The sequence below is a fragment of the Leuciscus leuciscus genome (assembly GCF_965113295.1).
Source record: "Leuciscus leuciscus genome assembly, chromosome: 3".
NCBI classification, from domain to species: Eukaryota; Metazoa; Chordata; class Actinopteri; order Cypriniformes; family Leuciscidae; genus Leuciscus; species Leuciscus leuciscus.
In genome coordinates, this window is record NC_138727.1 from 61,860,521 (window position 1) to 61,882,081 (window position 21,561).

At 41.4% G+C, this 21,561-nt stretch overlaps 1 protein-coding gene across 1 annotated transcript in view; it reads left to right on the forward strand.

The window, feature by feature from the left end:
* LOC309493640 (uncharacterized protein) overlaps window positions 1-21,561 on the forward strand; it is a 544,011-nt gene that overhangs the window by 414,699 nt on the left and 107,751 nt on the right. The window contains exons 5-6 of the mRNA XM_082162808.1: window positions 6,474-6,785; window positions 7,137-7,313. Coding sequence (XP_082018934.1) covers window positions 6,474-6,785; window positions 7,137-7,313 — 489 coding nt within the window. The remainder of the gene's footprint in view (window positions 1-6,473; window positions 6,786-7,136; window positions 7,314-21,561) is intronic.

The following is a 21,561-nucleotide window of genomic DNA, read 5'->3' on the forward strand; positions in this document are numbered from 1 at the left end:
GCTCAACCAGGAGGGCTAAATCAAACAGCAGTAGCCCGCGCACAGAAGTGGGCCGGCCTACGCGAGATTTAGACTGATAAAAGTTTAGCCTGCAGGGCGGGAACTTCTAGATTGTAAAATCTAACAAATGTAGACGGGGAGGCCCAGCCCGCCGCCGTACAAATGTCATGAATAGAAATTCCGCTAGTCCAAGCCCATGACGAGGCCATGCCTCTAGTAGAGTGGGCTCTGATGCCCAAAGGGCATTGCAGGTCTTTAGACGCATAAGCAGCTGCAATAGCGTCCACTATCCATCTGGACAGAGTGTGTTTCGAGGCGGCGAGACCCTTGGTGCGCCCACCAAACGAAACGAAAAGCTGCTCCGAGCGCCTCATGGCGGCGGAGCGCGTAATGTAATTTCTCAGCGCTCTGACAGGGCAAAGGAGATTACTGTCAACTTCGCTGCCGGTAGCCGGCAAAGCTGAGAGAGAAATGACCTGTGCTCTGAAGGGTGTGCCCAACACCTTGGGGACATAACCGTGTCTCGGTTTGAGAATGACTTTAGAGTCATTAGGTCCGAACTCGAGACATGCCGCGTTAACTGATAACGCATGCAGGTCACCCACACGTTTGACTGAAGACAGGGCTATCAGAAAAACGGTTTTGAGCGTGAGGTATTTCATATCCACAGTTTCCATGGGTTCAAAGGGATGCGCTTTCATGGCCTCTAAGACCAGGGAAAGATCCCAAATAGGAACCGAGGGGGGTCGCGGGGGGTTCATCCTCCTAGCTCCTCTAAGGAAGCGGATAATGAGCTCATTCCTCCCTAATGCGCGGCCCAGCGCCGAGTCGGAAAAAGCTGATATGGCCGCAACATATACTTTGAGCGTGGAGGGGGACCTGCCCATGTCCAACAGCTCTTGGAGGAAACAAAGCACACGCGACACCTCACATGTTTGTGGATCCAGCCCTTGGGCGGTGCACCATTTATTAAACACAGACCATTTAGATGTGTAGAGCCGTCTCGTAGAGGGAGCTCTAGACTGTGTGATCGTGTTCACAACCCCTATTGGCAAGTCAACGGGTATCCGTTGACTATCCATACATGCAGAGACCAGCGCTCTGGATGAGGATGCCAGATCGAGCCGCGGGCTTGAGAGAGAAGGTCTCTTCTCACCGGTATCGGCCAGGGGGGTGTGTCCGCCAGCCGTATTAGATCTGGGAACCACGTCTGATTCTCCCAATACGGGGCTATGAGGAGCACCGTGTGGCGCGCTTCCCTGATTCTCTCGATGACTTGTGGCAGCAGAGAGACAGGGGGAAAAGCGTAAAGCGGGCCGCTGGGCCAGGTTTGGGCCAGCGCGTCCTCGCTCTTGGAAAAGAACCGTGGGCAGTGCGCGTTGTCTTTTGACGCAAAGAGGTCGACTTGCGCTCTGCCGAAACGGCGCCACAGCGACTGGACTGTTTGGGGATGCAAAGACCACTCCCCCAGGGGAACATTGTCCCTGGACAGTCTGTCTGGACCCTCGTTCAGGAGACCCGGCACATGCGCGGCTCTCAGCGAGCGCAGTGAGTGCTGAGCCCATACAAGGAGGCGTTCCGCCAGGGCGCAGAGTGTTTTGGATCTGACACCGCCCTGACGGTTCACATAGGCTACCACTGACATGTTGTCCGTGCGGACTAGTACATGGTGGCCCTGTAGGTATGGGAGGAAGTGCTTGAGCGCTTTCTCGACCGCCAGCATCTCTAGACAGTTTATATGAAGGTGACTCTCCTGGTCTGACCAAGGGCCATAGACCGGTCTGCCCTCTAATAGCGCTCCCCAACCTAGGTTGGACGCATCTGTCGAGACAACTTTCCGTAGCGAGACAACTCCCATCGTCACTCCCGTGCGATACCATTCGGCTGCTAGCCAGGGCTGCAGGGCTGAAACACAGCCATGATTCACTCTGACTCGTAAGCGGCCGGCCGTCCAGGCTCGGTGAGGCACTCGCGCTTTCAGCCAGCGTTGAAGCGGGCGCATGCGCAGTAAGCCCAGCTGGAGCACTGCTGCAGCTGAGGCCATATGCCCCAGGACTCGCTGGAATGTCCTCAGCGGAACCTGACTGCCCGTCTGGAAAGACGCGGCGAGATGTCGAATGCGGCGCGCGCGCTGCTCTGACAATCTGGCCGTCATAGCCACCGAGTCCAGTTCTATTCCGAGAAAGGAAGTCGACTGGCGGGGCAGTAATGAGCTCTTGGTCCAGTTGACCGAGAGACCCAAGCATTCCAGATGGCTGAGAAGCGCTGTTCTGTGAGACAAAAGCTCTGCCTCTGACTGCGCGAGGACTAGCCAGTCGTCCAGATAATTCAGTATCCGCATTCCTTGTCTCCTCAGGGGAGAGAGAGCCGCGTCCATGCACTTCGTAAATGTACGGGGTGCTAAAGATAGACCGAACGGCAGGACGGTGTACTGATATACCCGACCGTCGAAGGCGAATCTCAAGAATGGCCTGTGACGGGGTATTATCTGAATCTGAAAATATGCGTCCTTTAGATCGAGAGAGATGAACCAGTCTCCCGGGCGAATTTGCGCGAGGATTTGTCTGGTTGTGATCATTTTGAACGGCCGTCTCATGAGAGCTTTGTTCAAATGTCTCAGATCTAAAATAGGTCTCAGCGCTCCGTCCTTCTTGGGTACGAGGAAATAACGGCTGTAAAAGCCCGACTCGCTCTGAGAAGGATGCACCTGTTCTATAGCCCCTTTGTGCAGCAGCTTTGCTATTTCTGCCTGAAGCAGATGCGCTACTTCTGTATTCACTCTCGTCTCTGTCCGTGCTAGAAAGCGCGGGGGACGGCGAGCGAATTGAAGCGAATAGCCGTGCATTATAGTATTCAGCACCCATTCTGACACGCCCTGGATAGCTTGCCATGCTTTCGCACACATAGCTAGGGGTCGAATGATCTCTGGGTTCGGATCGCCGCGCTGGGCGGGATGGGGAACCTCTATCAGAGAGGACGGGGCGGCGCGCGCGCTGCCGGTGCTCGAATATGGGGGCTCGCGAACAATGGTGACTGGCTGTACAGCACATAACGGCTCGGTCACTGGGGACGGGGCACATTTTGATGCTAGAAACCCGTGGCGCGAGAGCGGCATGAGGTTTAACGTGTTTGATAGTAAGTGCGCGCGCTCGTGAGCGGGCACAGGGCTTACATATGCAACACGGCCAGTGTAAGGGAGCTTTAGAGGATCTGCGTCCCGGGATAACTGTGTGACAGAGCGGGCAGTGGGTAGGTGTGGGCTTGGAAGAGCGGGCACATTCTCTACCTTTAGCACTCGAGCGGCGCGTGCCCGCTTTATGAGAGTGCGCTCTGTGAGCGTTACCGGGGAGATCGTGTTTGTGTGTAGTGGTGAGCACTGGGGCGTGGGCACAAATTCTACACTCATGACACCTTCGGCGTGAGCCGGAAAACCCGAAACCATACTCTTTATGAGATTTCTCTGGGTCGCCGTGAAAACGGCGTTTGTGTGCAGGCGAGAGAGTTGTATTACTGGCTCGTTGGCTGCGATGTAAGCTGCTGCAGTAGCCTTTTCTAAGGGGACTGGCAGAGCTGGGCGCTTTGATGGCGGTCCGGCCGCAGCGGGACTCAGCCATCTTTTCCTCCTTGCAGCCGCTAGGAGGACTTCGCGGGCTCAGGCTTGAGCGTCACCTTGGGCCGGGGTCCCCGGGGGGGAGGCGGTTTGTGACGGCTGGTTGAGCGCGACCTAGGGCGGCCGCCCTGTCGTCGCTGCGAAGACGGAGGCTGGGCAGAGCGCTGAGAAGAGTTCCGTGCAGGAGGCTGCTGAGAGCGGCCTGCAGACGAACTCGAGCGGCGGGGCAGGAAGAGATTCATCGCCTGCGATGCCTTCTGCACCTCCGAGAAGCGATCGACGATCCCGGCGACCGCTGGGCCGAACAGGCCGGTGGGAGAGAGCGGTGCGTTGAGGAACACTGGACGCTCGGATTCGCTCATATCCGCCAACGTCAACCAAAGGTGCCTTTCGGTGACGGTGAGCGAGGCCATAGATCTCCCGATGGCTTGTGCAGCGGACTTTGTGGCGCGAAGGGAGAGGTCCGTCGCGCTACGCAGGTCCGTGAGAACGGCGCGATCCGGGCCTTTCTCGTCCAGCTCTCGGAGGAGATCGGCTTGGAGGATCTGGAGCACAGCCATTGAATGCAGGGCGGAAGCAGCCTGGCCGGCGGCGGAGAAGGCGCGGCCGACGAGTGCTGATGTGGTCCTGCAGGCCTTGGACGGCAGGGCAGACTTTGAGCGCCATCTGGCGGATGGCGGGCAAAGGTGCGTTGCCACAGCATCTTCCACCGGGGGAATTTGAGTATATCCCTTCTCGGCGGCCCCGTCCACTTGGGAGAGGGTCGAGGAGACCGGTGAGCGGAGTCTAGCGGAGAATGGGGCGTTCCACGACTTAGAGAGCTCAGTGTGGAGCTCAGGCAGGAAGGGTGCTGACCTAGAGGCAGGCGCAGGGCGGCGGCTAGGCAGAAAACACCCGTCAAGTCGGTTAGGCGCGGGCGCCCTCGGTGGGGACCAGTCGAGTCCCAATTGTTCGACCGCTTTGGTGAGGAGGCGGAGCAGTTCCGCGTCGACACTGGCGCGGGACCGGCTAGACTCCTGTGCAGAGGAGGTGGAGCCAGACCACTCCTCGCTGTCCGAGGCCAGGATAGAGCAGCTGTCCGTTAAAACAGCGTCGTCCGCTTCATCCCCCGAGGCGACGGCAGTGCGGGCAAAGGCCGGCCGCTGCGCGTCGGGAAGGGGGGGAGGAGATGGAGATAGCGAGGCTCGCGGGAGGGGCTCCGGCGAGCGCTCAGCTGCTGCTGCGGGTTCCGGTGGCCTCTGAGAGCGGCGCTTCTTCTTGCGCGGCCCGGTGGAGGCAGACGGAGAGACAGCTGGAGCGTCGAACAAGGCGAGTCGAGCCCGCAGGGTCGACATCGGCAGTTCTTCGCACATTTCACAGCCACCCGCCGCGAGGGCGAGGGCAGCGTGGTCCGGTCCCAGGCAGAGAGTGCAGATAACATGGCGGTCTCTGTCGCTGAGCGGAGCTTTACATGAAATACAATGCATAATAGAAAGGATATGTTTCGCCGGATAGCGAAGCAGGCAGGGATAGCTGAAGGCGGCGAAGGCGGCCGGCTTCCTCAGGCAGAATCCTCGGCTTGCAAAGCGCTGGTTTCAACGGCGGCTTCCTCAAAGATCAGCGATGCGAAGAGCTTCGCTGAAGAGACAAAAATCAGTGAAAGCAGCCTCTCAGCCCGTATTTATACCCTCTGCCACGCCCCGCCTCGGGCCGTGACGCGTAGGCGCGCTGCTCGCGCTCATTGGACGTGACGTCACGCCAAGGGCTCAGTGATAGGCTGCTGCAGTTGCCGCAGAGCAGCCTATGAGCACGCTAGTTTGCCTGCTCTAGGTCAGCTTGCTGCCGCACTGCGTTGACAAGATATATAAAATTAAGGATAATTTTTTTGCTTCATATCTCGCGAAAAGATGACTTTACCCGTAGCGTAAGCTAAACTTACGCAATACGAGAGAACCTCTCGTAAGAGAACACATATAATCATAACTAGTATATCAGTAACATTAGAGAGATCTGTGTGTGTCTGAGAGAAAGCTGTATCACGTGTTGTAAGCAGGGTTCCCACGGGTCCTTGAAATCCTTGAAAGTTTGTGAATCTAAAAAAAAAAAAAAAAAAAAAATCTAGGCCCTAGAAAGTTTTTGAAAATGAACATAATAGATACAGTTCCTTGAAAGTGCTTGAATTTATTTTGTTTATTTAGTTTTCTGGAAAAAAAATTCCATATTATTTCCTCTGGTCCGTTAATGTGTTATTTTGCCAACACTTCGTGGCCCATGCATTCTTGCTTGATTTATGTTAGCTACGCACATTTACGCGTTACGTTAAGTGTTTCCCGCGTGAGGTACTTTGTGTTGTACGTTGCCATGACGTTCACGTGCGCACAAAACAACTACATATTAAGTCCTTGAATTTGAGGGTATTGGACCTGGAAAGTCCTTGAAAGGTCCTTGAATTTGAAGTTAACCAAGGTGTGGTAACCCTGTGTAAGGATGTAAAGAGGCGAGATAACAGAAACCACAGTATCCTCTGTAGACGATGATAAGCGTGTGTGTTCACACCACGGACACTGACCCGCATCACTTCCTCACACACAACACTGTCTCAGTTATGGAGAAATCGCTCATTCAAAACACAAAGTACATTATCTGTACACAAAAGTTCAGGTCTTTCTGTTGTAAAATACTTTTTCATTTTATATTTATTCCATTATCAGTCTTTGTTAACAGAGAAGCCGTTCACACCAAAACACAGCTGACATGATTTACATTAGACTAAACAGCCCATACTGTCACTATAACAGAGACTCAAGGATGGACATCAGTACTGCTGTGACATAAAGATAGGCTACTTTGGGATATTAAATCTCTCATTTATGCCCTGATTTAGTGTCTGTCGTGTCTCGTGTGACTGGAGAACATCTGAACATCACCTGCCATTATAACAGTGATTTGAAGAACAAGATCAAGTTCATCTGCAAAGGAAGCGACCCGTCGCTCTGTAAGACATCGGGTATCAAAGCTTCATCAGAAACAAACAGTAACGGCAGATTCTCTCTGAGGGATGATGAATCTGCAGGAGTTTTTACTGTGACCATCACTGATCTGACACTAAAGGATTCTGGGATATACTGGTGTGGAGCTGTTGAGACGGGACAAAAGAACAAGTGGATTTCAGTGACAGATCTGAACATTAATAACGGTAAGATGCAGCCATTTGATATTATTTTTTAAGATCAAAATCTGATTGTAAAATTAGTTAACTAAAAATCATTTGTTCGTTGTTTGCAGTCTAGAAGACTGTATTTAACAAGTGTTGCTGGTCACACACACAGCGCTATATTTCCACACACCCTTGACATCAGTGAAGCGTTAATAACAGCTGTGTCATATAAAGTTCAAAGTGGTCACATGACTGGCCACAATATGACTTCTTCTTAAATGCAGGCTCAATATATGCAAGCAAACAATCTTAAATAGTTTTTATTCTGCATTAACTGTCATCTATATATTATGTATCATAAATTAAACCCAATGTTTATTTGTGCTTCAGACACATCAGAGAGTGAGTCACGTAAACCAACCACAACAGCTTCAGATCACATGACTAAACCAGCGACTGAAGATAGTGAATCCATCAGACCCGTCACATCTTCAACCTCATCACCACCACCTTCATCTTCAACTTTACCACCTTCATCATACTCTTCATCACCAAAATTACAACTAGGTACATATTCTGTTAATTACAACAATCCAACTCTCCAGATTTCCTTAAAAACAGGACATTTGGGATTATTTTCATCTGTTGTTCATGTTTTTTCAACAATCAACATTATGACATCGGTTATGGTGCTAAACATCATTTGTTCGTTGTTTGCAGTCTAGAAGACTGTATTTAACAAGTGTTGCTGGTCACACACACAGTGCTATATTTGCACCACACCCTTGACATCAGTGAAGCGCTAATAAAAGCTGTGTAACAACATACAAAACATAGCTAGCAAAACATAGCTGACATGATTTACATTAAGCTAAACATCCCATACTGTCACTATAACAGAGACTCAAGGATGGACATCAGTACTGCTGTGCCATAAAGAGACTTTGGGATATTAAATCTCTCATTTATGCCCTGATTTAGTGTCTGTTGTGTCTCGCGTGACTGGGGAACATCTGAACATCACCTGCCATAGCTTTTTCTGCTATTTTCATCTTCCGGGTTTAAAATCTTCATCGTGTCAGAGCACTATAGTACTTTGATGACTCATCGGTGTCTCATAATTATTCATATGACTGAGTTTTCTTATCCAATGAGAAGACACTTGCTCTTAATTATTCATGACACCACGTGGAACTTTCCAATGAGAGACATGTCAAACTGTGATATTGCGTAATAGATGAGAGAGGCAATGATGGGAAGTGTGTGGTGTCACATGGTCAGCTCACAGTATGAGTGCACACCCTGATAACAGATCTTTCGATAACACTTTACAATACGGGTGCACTAATTACCATTAATTCATGCTTAACTAATGCACAGATAATCATGTGTTAATGTGTGACTCATGAAGAACTAAACCATTAATTAATGATTACTGCATCAGCAACTAATAAAGATTCTAAATGATTAATAGATTAAGTAATATATGAATTGTTATTAATTAAATGTGTCATAATGTATTAATTCCTTAATAACTTATTTTATTAACTAAAAGTGTAAATTAATGCGTTAATTACCACAGTTGGTCAAAGCAATGTACTTCAACTTCCAGTTGTCTGCTTTAATTCATTATTAACTAATGATTTGCAAATGTACATTTGACATCCACACTAAGCCATGGATTTCAATTTCCAACCATGTACAACCAAGATTTCACTGAGTCCGATGAACCTTGTTGTTCATGGCACAGGACTATGTCAGGTTAAGCTTGAGGTTGTGGAACACTGAGCACATGCGGCTGAGCACTGCTATTTCATAACACTGTCTAGACTGGACATAGACACAAAAACCCCGACAGTAAACCGATGCCACACTCTATTTCTGACGTACTCAGAGCTCTTGTGCTAGTTCTGTTACGAAGGACAAATGGACTTGCGATGGTCTGTCATGTCCAGTGTAGACAGCTGGTCTCGTCCAGTTTAAACACAGTGTAACAGCGTCAGGAGTTCAGATTCTGGTGATATTTGTGTGCAGCCCAACTCACCCATCCTTCAAACACGTTCTCTGACATTACATTCACTGCATGTGCAAACTGTCAAATCCCATAAATGGCATATTACTTAACAATTAGTTAATAGTCATGTGCCTCAACAAGTAAAGTCATAACATAATGATACATTTGCAAATCATTAGTTAATGATTAATTAAAGCAGACAACTGGAAGTTGAAGTACATTGCTTTGACCAACTGTGGTAATTAACACATTAATTTACACTTTTAGTTAATAAAATAAGTTATTAAGGAATTAATACATTATGACACATTTAATTAATAACAATTCATATATTACTTAATCTATTAATCATTTAGAATCTTTATTAGTTGCTGATGCAGTAATCATTAATTAATGGTTTAATTCTTCATGAGTCATACATTAACACATGATTATCTGTGCATTAGTTAAGCATGAATTAATGCAGATTAGTGCACCCGTATTGTAAAGTGTTACCGATCTTTCTCATAAGAACGTTCTCCAAACATACAACTGACTTCAGCCACAGCCTTAGATCAAATAAAAGAAGACATTCAATCTGTGAAGATCTCAGCAGAGGAGGATTAAACAACTCCACAAACAGCATTACCAGCTTCACTTATTACTCACCAGACTGACTTTATTTCTGTCAGACGTCTACAAAAGTTCTTATTGAGAATTAATAGAGATTTAGATGTTGATGTTTTATTATTTTGTTTGATATTGATATTTGAAATGATAATAGACCTCAGATTACACAGTTTGATATCCAACAGTGCCATAATCATTTATAATGGATCTGAATTGCATAATAAGACACAAACATTTGAACACTTTGTCATTTAGACACAAAGAGACATCAAGAATCAGCTTATGAATCTCAACAATGGTGACGATCGAAACCTTCATGTTGCAATGCATGATGGGTATCTAGTCTTTGTGTAGTCTGGCTATCACCAGACCAAGCTCAATCTTTTAAGATTGAACATTAGTCTGGTGAGTCTGCTCTGTGTTTTCTCCTGCACGAGAGGCGTGATCAACGGGCATAGTTCAAATTACTCTGAACGCAATTGGATAGTCCTTCAACCAATCAGACCAATATAGTTGCTATATATGACTATAGCATGAGCACACAGTGAGGGCGCTGTGAGGATACACTTTTAGCTCACTGTGAACTCAGATTGTGAACACATCACAGGTATCATGAGAGCTCATGGTGAGATCACTGAGAGATCAAATTGTTGACTGGGAGTGCCTCTCCATATTAAACTGGTTAAACGTAAATTAAAGGGGTCATATAATGCCATTTTTGTACAAGCTAATATGATTCTTTAGGGTCTAAATTAAAAGTTTGTAATATACTTTAATTAAAAATTCTCATTAGTATTGTAAGAAAACACTAATTTTACCTGGTCAAAAACAGCTCTGTTTTCAGCACGCCGTTTCAGTGCATGTGTCTTTAAATGATAATGAGCTTTGCTCACCCCGCCCCTCTGTTCTGTGCGTACACCGTTTGTAACACAATAACCACGCGTTGTTCATTATAAACGTGGGATTATGAATTATATTGAGAACGTCGTACATAGAAAACATGCTGTAATGTACCCTGAGTGTAAACCTTAGATGCATTCATCGTGAAGCCTGCAGCAAGGTTTGCAAATTTCGCAAAGATTAATATAAATACTAATATAAAGGTTAATAAAACATTACACTCACATCTTCTGGAGGTTCAGCAGTAACACGTTGGTACCGATCCGTTTTTTCTCGTTTGTAAAGCTGTCTGGTGTGAAATGATTCGCGTAAACATGAAAGCATGGACGATCGTGGGGAATCCCCGTGAGGGAATCCCCGCGTCAATCCTTTGGGCATATCACTTCAAAAACAAAACTCAGCCACTGCATCTATAACGGCTCAGATTTAGGAACATCCAAATGACTGCTGTGTTCCTTATTACATCTAAGAACAGAACACCACAATCGTGTAGACGCCATTCTACTCCAGCATATCAACAATGGCGGACTACTATGACGACGGCTGTCACAGCTTGCTCAGGGCGGGTCTTGTGTTGAAACACGGCTGTCAATCACAATCGCGGGAGGGGCGTACGATCTTATGACGTCACAATATCGAACGGCTTGATTTCATAGATGGTCAAACATATAAGGAGATTAAAACAAAACCACTGGATGGATTTTAATCATGATAGGATGGTTGTGTACAGGCACTGCCAACAGACATTTCAGTGCAATCAACTTGTAAAAGTGCATGTACCATTATATGACCCCTTTAACTTAAACTTACCCTGCGGTATAAATGAAAAGTGTTGATCCTAGATATTGTTTTTCTGCGATCGTGACGACCGCAACATGAGGCGTCTCCCGCTTGTTTGTGATCTGTAAACCCTCGCTTCCAAATTAATCTTGTTACTCACCATATTTATTTCATAATCTTTTATCCCTCCATGGCATATTTAAGTCCCACTTGAATGCTCCTCAACGAGAGGTGGTCCTTCTGCGTCCAAAATTTATCAAAAACATCTTAGGACAAGGTTTTCACACTGACAGCTGTCATTGTAAGACAGTTAGCTCATTGTAAGACAGTTAGCCACTCCGTTTTTTTTGTCCAAGTTAGCAACCGTAACCAAGGGGGGCGGAGCTTACCGGTCATCTCCTCACAACGTGAGCGACTGAAAGGGAACCTGAATTTTGTAAAATCTTATTGAATCCTGGTAAAAAAATGGTCGCACACAGATCCAGTCTTGCCTTAAAAATCAAGGGTTCATTCAGAAACCAAAAAATGGAATGCAAATTTTCTGTCTTTTGAATATGAATAAAACTCCAAATCTTGAAAAGATGCTGATAAAAAGACAACAATTTTAAAATATCCAAGCACTTAGGGTCCATTAAAAAAAGAGGTTTATCTATTCCAAGGTTTCCAATAGTCCTGAGTAAAAACACAACTGGAGAGCTGCACTCCTTCTCTGGAGAAGAACCACTCCTTGACCCCCTTCTTCTTTGGGCAAAAATAAAATACTCCCCAAAAAAGTCAACAAAATCCGCTTGAATCCCGGCCATCAATTTCACTGGAGGATCAATACAAACCAGTCTGTGCCATAAGAGTAAAGCGACCAAATTATTTACAATAAGTGTTCTTCCCCTATAAGACAGGTTGGGTAGAATCCACTTCCATTTGTCTAGACGACCTTTCACTCTTTGTAATAAATCATCCCAATTTTTTTGTAAGATATTATCATCTCCTAAAAAATTAAATAATAATAATAATAATAATAAATCTCTGCAACCCTACCTATTTCAACTCAGACCTTCAGGAAGAATTGGTTTCCCTTCATTCCAATCCCCTAATAAAAATGCCCCACTTTTTTTACAATTTACTTTTGCTGAAGATCATTTTCCAAAGTCTTCTATCAATTTAGATAAAACATATATATCACTTTGTTTATTAATTATTATAAGGTCGTCGGCATAAGCTGATATACAAAAATTAACATCACAAAGTGGTATCCTAAAACCATCTAAATTCTTCCTAATTGTTTGTAGAAGTGGTTGAATAACAAGAGAATATAACATTCCTGATAATGAACATCCTTGTCTAATACCTCTACTGACCTCGAATGAAGCACATAAGAGCACTATTAAACTTAAACTTCTCATTAAAACCAAAAGCTTCTAAAACATTCCATAGATAAGCATGCTAAACCTGATCAAACGCTTTCTCTTGGTCTAAAGACAACACACCACAATTGATATTAAATAATTTGGAAGCCTATATAATATCTCTAATTAAGGAAATATTGTCAAAGATTGACCTGTTTGGTACACAATAATATTGATCTAGATGGATCACCTGTCCTATTACTTAAATATATTCACATTAAATATGTGAAGATCTCAGCAATTAATAGAGATTTAGATGTTGATGTTTTATTATTTTGTTTGACATTGATATTTTAAATTATAATAGACCTCAGATTACACAGTTTGATATCCAACAGTGTCATAATCATTTATAATGGATCTGAATTGCATAATAAGACACAAACATTTGAACTACTGTGTCATTTAGACACAAAGAGGCATCAAGAATCAGCTTATGAATCTCAACAATGGTGACGATTGAAACCTTCATGCTGCAATGCATGCTGGGTATCTAGTCTTTGTGTAGTCTGGCTATCACCAGACCAAGCTCAATCTTAAGATTGAACATTAGTCTGGTGAGTCTGCTCTGTGTTTTCTCCTGCACGAGAGGCGTGATCAACGGGCATAGTTCAAATGACTCAGACCAATATAGTTGCTATATATGACTATAGCATGAGCACACAGTGAGGGCGCTGTGAGGATACACTTTTAGCTCACTGTGAACTCAGATTGTGAACACATCACAGGTATCATGAGAGCTCATGGTGAGATCACTGAGAGATCAAATTGTTGACTGGGAGTGCCTCTCCATATTAAACTGGTTAAATGTAAATTAACTTAAACTTACCCTGCGGTATAAATGAACAGTGTTGATCCTAGATATTGTTTTTCTGCGATCGTGACGACCGCAACATGAGGCTTCTCCCGCTTGTTTGTGATCTGTAAACCCTCGCTTCCAAATTAATCTTGTTACTCACCATATTTATTTTATAATCTTTTACCCCTCCATGGCATATTTAAGTCCCACTTGAATGCTCCTCAACGAGAGGTGGTCCTTCTGCGTCCAAAATTTATCAAAAACATCTTGGGACAAGGTTTTCACACTGACAGCTGTCAATGTAAGACAATTAGCTCATTGTAAGACAGTTAGCTACTCCGTTTGTTTATTCCCATTAAAGTCAAAGCCTGTCCAGACAATTATTATGTCTATGAGCTGGTTAGAACATCTGTGTGAAATATGTTGAAATAAAATGTATTTGTATAAGCAACGTATTAAACTGCAAATTAACATTTATATTTCTTATATAAACGAAAGACCTATGTTACAGACATATGAAAGACAACATTTCGTTGACTAGTTTTGGATAGATTATACATTTTTACTGTAAAATATCTGCCACCTCAAATAAGCTTTTGTTTGCCAATTTTTGCTCATATGTTAACCCTCTGGGGTCTAAGGTGTTTTTGGGGCCCTTGAGATGTTTTGACATGCCCTGACATTTGTGCTTTTTTCAGTTATTTATAAACATGTTAATGGCAAAGGTGTAAATATAGCACTCTATATAGCACAAACAGGGCTAGCATAATATGTGAGCAACATGTATGTAGATGTTTGTATTTTTAAGAGAATAATGTTTATGCATGGTTATTGAAAAAAATAAAAATTTAAGTTGCTGAAATAAGACCACAAAACTCATACTAAATATGTGTCAATAAGACTTTTGACTAATGAATGTTGTCGCTTCGAGTTCTGGCTTCAAAATTATGTGAAAATCGTTCACATAAAACAATACATTGATTTAAATTGTGTAAGACAGGTTTTGCTTGGAAAGCCAATATGCGAGGGGGGCGTGAAGGAGGAGTGGTTTACACCTGAGAATACAATGTCCCACCCATTATGCGTAATTACTTGCATAATGAGCCATTCATTCAGGTGTGACACTGACTGAGCCACAAGAATGAATGCAAGGACAAAATATATATTTAGAAGTAGACTTATATTGGCCATTTAAGATTTGCTTACATATATATATACATATATATATATATATATATATATATATATATATATATATATATATGTATATATATATATGTATATATATATATGTATATATATATATATATATATATATATATATATATATATATATATACATATACATATACATATATACATATATATATATATATATATATATATATATATATATATATATATATATATATATATATATATATATATATATATGTGTGTGTTAGGGCTGTCCCCGACTATGGATTTTCATAGTCGAATCAGAATCGTCATGTCTTGCCTATAGTCGACTAATAGTCGAATCATGTGTATGGGGGCGGGGCTTTAACGTTTCAAAGCCGCGATGTACAGAAAATCACACAAAGATATAGAAGAAAATGTATAAAAACATTTTTGATCAATAAAACTAAGAAATAACATAAATAAATCCATTTCACATGCAAATCAAATTAAATCGGCTAAATTACCTGAATGAGCAGGCCAGCCTACAGCACAACATCGATGCACCGAAAAAATAAACAATTAATTTACTAAATTAAATTAGAACAGAATATACCTTTCTAATAAATAAAAATACAAAACGAAATAAATCAGAATCAAGTCACAGGATGAGGAGCAAATGTGTGCAAAATGCCTAAAGTGCAGGGGAACATATATTCAAAACACAAGCCACAAATAGTTAAGATTAGATAACCCTGACAGATTAATAAATAAAATAAAAATAAATAAATTATTAAAATAACGATAGTAGCCAGAATTTTCAACTTTGTCTTTTTAACTGCAGAAACAACAATAAATGCAAAACTGGAGAGGCAGTCTTTTTAGCTAAAAATGTTCACAGCATCCAAAAATAAAATTAGAACCGGCTGAAAAGTTTTGAAATCACTTGTACCTGATCGAGAGAACAAATCCTGAACGTCTTTCACTCTGTCTGTCCGTTGGAGTCTTTTCAAATTGTGCGCGCGGATAAAATAGATTCTAACGTGAAACCCAGTCTATGCGTGAAACATGTTAACGTTGGCCGGCAGAAGTGCGATCATGGTTTTCCTGATGCTAAATCCAGCCTTGGAGAATATCCTTTCTAATCGTGTACATCCACACTTTAGATTTTCTTATCCCAGACATTGTTAAAGATTTAAATCCTTGCCGCGAAGACGATCCTCTGTCGGTCACGGATTGAAAGTGAAACTTAAATCTGTCACGGGGTGTTTGGATTTATTCACGCACGTTAAAAAAATATTTATTAAAAGATTCTTTCTTTGCACATTTTTATATAGGCCTACAGCATTATCATAATAGGCTGAATATTAACGTATTTACATAAAAGCTAGTTCTATGTGAAATCAGACATTGAGCGCCCTCATATAGCCAAAGTGGCATGATCCTCGTTTCATAACACCTCTGCGAAGATTCGACCGTGAGATCGGTAGTCGAATCAGGCTCCTCCTATCGAAGCATCGAATCTTCGACTATTCGGGGTCACCCCTAGTGTGTGTATATATATATACACATATATATATATATATATATATATATATATATATATATATATATTAGTGGTGGGCCGTTATCGGCGTTAACGTGCTGCGTTAACGCGAGACTCTTATCGCGCGATAAAAAAAAATATCGCCGTTAATCTATTCTCCAAGTTGGGTTGGGAGATGGCTCTATACTACACAAGCTATGATGACGCAATCTACCCGCGGCCGCGAGGTAAACCCGGCTGCAACGCATATTCGTCGTCATCTTAAGTAAACACGGCTGAAAGTGAAAGCTGGTGAAAAAGATCGGTGCAATTGCCGTCAGACGAGCAGCAGCAAACTATATACAGAGTGTGTGGGGTAACAGTTCGGTAAGTTAACACACGACTAATCCGTTTGACCACCTCAAATTCAAAACGAAACATGATATCACTGAATACTAGCGCGCGCGTATTATTCCCATTCCAATATATCTTAGGGGTGTAGCACATAATCTCGATTTTAAGAATCGTTGTTGTGTTTCTTTTTAACTGAAAAGACATCAGTTAGACAATATTCTAATTTTAAATTTGGGGTTTCATAAGCTCCAAGCCATAATAAACATTAGACCTACTTAAGTCTCTGCAGCTAGTGTACTTAAATTTTATTTATCTGCAAAATGATGTTGTATACTTACAGTTTTGCACAATATATGTTCTCAAAACTACATACACCCTTTAAAAAAAAAAAATTTAGCAGTTGTTTAGCATGGGTCTGTGTAATCTGTTCTGAAATGGTTTTATTATAATATACTGTATATCGTTTTCGCAAGAGGCTGCAATGTATATCACAATATAGATTTTAGGCCATATCGCCCATCCCTAATTGATAGCCTATAGTAGTTGATAATAACATAGGCCTACCTAATGTTGCCTATGGACGGTAACGGTACAGTAGTAACCTTTTACAGTCTATGAGTAGAACAGCTTTCTCAAGCAGTTTGTGATGCATTTTGGAAACAGGAGATGAGCCCCTGGTCTAATGCGCCACCTGGCTTGAGAAACCCGTTCTCAAAGACTTACTTTTATAGTCATTATTTGGGTAGCACACATATTCTGAATGCCTTCGGCAGAATTCAAATGAGCCATTTTAATCTAGATTAATCTAGATTAATTTCAAAATTAATCTAGATTAATCTAGATTAAAAAAATTCATCTATGCCTACCTCTAATATATATATAACTCGCTGTTTTTGTTATCCAGCTGATGTGGGCGTTTCACAGGATTGTAGTGATGTTACGTTCGTGAACGAATCGTTCTTTTTGAACGAATCCTTTAGGTGAATGAATCGTTCTCGTTCACGTAATCCATTGACTCATATTTCTCGTTCACTGAAATCCCTCCCTCCACAGCAGCGCGGCGCTATTAGCAGCGCATGCGCAGCTCAGTGAACCGGTGTTTTCAACCTGTCAAAGAATGAACCTCGAGCCAATAGCCTTCGAGTATGAGATGTGACGGAGCATGTGATTTGTTGGATGTAGTGAACGAATACGCCCTTCACTGACTGTGACCGAGTTGCTTTTGAGTCTGAACCATAGACAGTTTAAGAAGGTCTGAACCATAGGTCTGAACGAGAGAGAGATCGTATCGTTTGTGAACGAGTTGAACGAACTGGTACATGTCATTCATGAACGAAAATAACCAGTTGTTTGAACGATAATGATGGCGAACCGATAGAGCTAGGTTTGTGTAGTTAGCATGTTTGCATCAAAGAAACAAATTTACACTTCACCATTGTAATGAAAACAGGTTAATACCGCAATTAAGCTAATGGTTAAATATAACAAAGACAAATTAACATCGTAATTTTTTACTTGGTTTGAGCTAAGGGGGGTGCACTTGACTGTTTACTTGATTTAAATTTACACTTCTCTTTACCTGCTTTTCTTATATTTTGTTTGTGTGTTTTAGTCTTAGTTGTGTGGTATTTTGCACTTTGAACAATTTACTTGACTACTTGTGTTCATTTTGTATTATCAAAAATGAATTCATTACGTTTTATTCATGTCATGCACTTCTCTAAAAACTAAAACAAATCAAAAAAATATGACAGTATAGGTTAGGTCTCATTTGCGTAATGTCAGCAAATAGCATTTCAGTTCGGGCTGTGAAGGAGCATGTATTTGGTTGGATCTAAGTTACTGAACGAATATGCCTATCACTGACTGAGATTGCTCTGTTTTGAGCCTGAACGAGAGAGAGAGATCTCATTCGTGAACGAATTGAACTAAGGTACTTTCGTTCGTGAATGAGAGTACTGGGTAGATCGGTCATTTAGCATGTGATTCAATCTCATTCAAATCGCAGTTATAGGTGTGCATTGTTTATATTCATATTCAACATACAGAACATCAACGTTTAATATAATCCCAGATTTATGAATGTGTATGTCTGACTAAACAATTCAAATGTTAAATATGCAAGAAAACCTTGGTTTGGTCATCTAAACCACTTATTTATACTTATGTTATTAATTTAGTAAATAAGGCACACATTTTAACAAAGCCAAATCACTTTCTTTTTTTGTAACAAGTAAATACATTCGTTAAAACATAGCATAAAATACACTCTTTTTCGCCTCCTGCTGCAGTATTTATGTAAAATGAAGAAATTATCACTGAACGAATCAGTGAACGAATCTGAACGAATCATTTTGGTGAACGAACTGAAAATGAACGAGTCTCTGGAAAGAATCAAAATTTCCACCACTAGTGTCATAATCATTTATAATGGATCTGAATTGCATAATAAGACATAAACATTTGAACTACTGTGTCATTTAGACACAAAGAGACATCAAGAATCAGCTTATGAATCTCAACAATGGTGACGATCGAAACCTTCATGCTGCAATGCATGCTGGGTATCTAGTCTTTGTGTAGTCTGGCTATCACCAGACCAAGCTCAATCTTAAGATTGAACATTAGTCTGGTGAGTCTGCTCTGTGTTTTCTCCTGCACGAGAGGCGTGATCAACGGGCATAGTTCAAATGACTCTGAACGCAATTGGATAGTCCTTCAACCAATCAGACCAATATAGTTGCTATATATGACTATAGCATGAGCACACAGTGAGGGCGCTGTGAGGATACACTTTTAGCTCACTGTGAACTCGGATTGTGAACACATCACAGGTATCATGAGAGCTCATGGTGAGATCACTGAGAGATCAAATTGTTGACTGGGAGTGCCTCTCCATATTAAACTGGTTAAACGTAAATTAACTTAAACTTACCCTGCGGTATAAATGAACAGTGGTGATCCTAGATATTTTTTTTCTGCGATAGTGACGACCGCAACATGAGGCGTCTCCCGCTTGTTTGTGATCTGTAAACCCTCGCTTCCAAATTAATCTTGTTACTCACCATATTTATTTTATAATCTTTTACCCCTCCATGGCATATTTAAGTCCCACTTGAATGCTCCTCGACGAGAGGTGGTCCTTCTGCGTCCAAAATTTATCAAAAACATCTTGGGACAAGGTTTTCACACTGACAGCTGTCAATGTAAGACAATTAGCTCATTGTAAGACAGTTAGCAACTCCGTTTTTTTTGTCCAAGTTAGCAACCGTAACCAAGGGGGGCGGAGCTTACCGGTCATCTCCTCACATGGTCACATGGTTGATTTTCCAATATTGTAAATTTTTATGTGTTGGATCAATATTTCACAAATGTAATCTTTCTTTCATTTTGACTCCTATATCTGTTAATAAGTGATAAGTGACAGGCAGCGAGCATATGACAGATTGTGTGCAGAGTATTGCTGCGCTACATTACTGCCGTTCTCGACAACGCACCAAAAGTGGGGATTTAGTACGTACTCACATGAAGAACAAATATAGACACACACTGTAAAAATGAATACGCTACACTGTAAAAAAAAATCCTAATTTTACAGAAAATAACTGATTTTTTGACGATCATTTTCTTAAATTTTAAATTGTACTCAAAACACTGTAAAATTACAAATAATATCTGTAAAATAAAAATTCAGCTGTTATTTTAGGTATTGTGACATTAATGACAAATTACAGTAATTCACATTTTTTATACAGAAAATTGATTGTATTTTTCATACAGTATTTTTTCAGTTTTCTTAAATTACATAAAAATGTATGTAAAATTACAAATATAATCTGTAATTTAACAGAAACAAAACAGTTAAATGATAAAATGGTCAAATGACTGTCAGCCCTCCAAAAAACTTTAAAACATCCTAAATTAAATAAACTGAAAAACACTGTTATTTTACAGGTATTTCCTGAATAATCACGATCATATACCTTCATTGTAAAAAAAAAGAAAAAAAAAGGGTCAAATGACTGCCAGCTACGGCTGCCTAACAAAAACCATAAAATGAAAGTAAAATATGCTCATTTAAATAAAGTGTAAAAAACTTTCAAATAAATTTGATGTCACCATGATTGAGATCAGTGTCTGCTTTAGTTGGGCTCATGACCCTTGAGTTTATAACTTTTATTTTGCTCTGGCTGCTTTAACTGTGTAATTGATACACATTTGTTATATCAATAAATGCAGGAGAAAATATCAGATGATCTTGATCATTCATTGATGATGTTATAGTCATCATATGATGATCTGATTCACTGATGTGTCAGTCAATTTTCTGAATATATTAGCTTAGATTTCATAATATGTAGATGGAGTTTAGTTTTATACAAAGTCTATAATTAATGTCATAATTTATCACATAACCCTTGAAATATTGTGGCATCAGTATTATAACACTCTGAAAAAAAAAAATATATATATATATATATATATTGTACAGAAAAAGTTTTGAGCTGGTTCATTTTTTTAGTAGTATAGAGACATCAAGAATCAACATATGAATTTCAACAATGGTGACAACCAACAAAGCCTTTTTGTGACTTTATAGTAATTCAGATTTTTTTTCATTGTCACCATTGTTGTGATTCATACGCTGATTCTTGATGTCTGAGTGAGTCTACATGATCCTGTCAAAACTTTTTCTGTATAATGACTTCATAAAATCTGAATATCACAACACCGAATGATCTTCTATAGCAGTTTTATCGTGCAAAATGAACAACTAATATTTAACGACTTAATCAGATACTTCACTTCAGGTAGTATTAATTAAGCAGGACATTACATGATGACTATTATCACAAAAAAAGTGACTAACATTATCTGATCTGAGTTTCTCTTGGATTGCTACAATTACTAATATGCATTAGAGACACACAGTTAATGCAGCCAGAAAACCATTAAAGTTAAACACTAAAAGGTCAAGAGCCCAACTAAAGCAAACACTGATCTCCATCATGGTGACATCAGACTTTATTCTTTTCAATAAAACTTCAACTTCTAAACCACTGTTAATTCTCAATAAGAATGTTAGTATGAAAGAAATAAAGTCTGGATTGTAATAAGTGAAGATGCTGAGATCCTGAGAGATCTGTTAGTGTTTAATGTTCTGTTGGGGTTTAAAGTGTTTCTGTATGGTGTGTTTCGTGTGTCACCATTGTGTTGAAGAGTAGAGCCTGAGCTTCAGTTCAGGATGAGCAGAGAAACACAGATGATGAAGA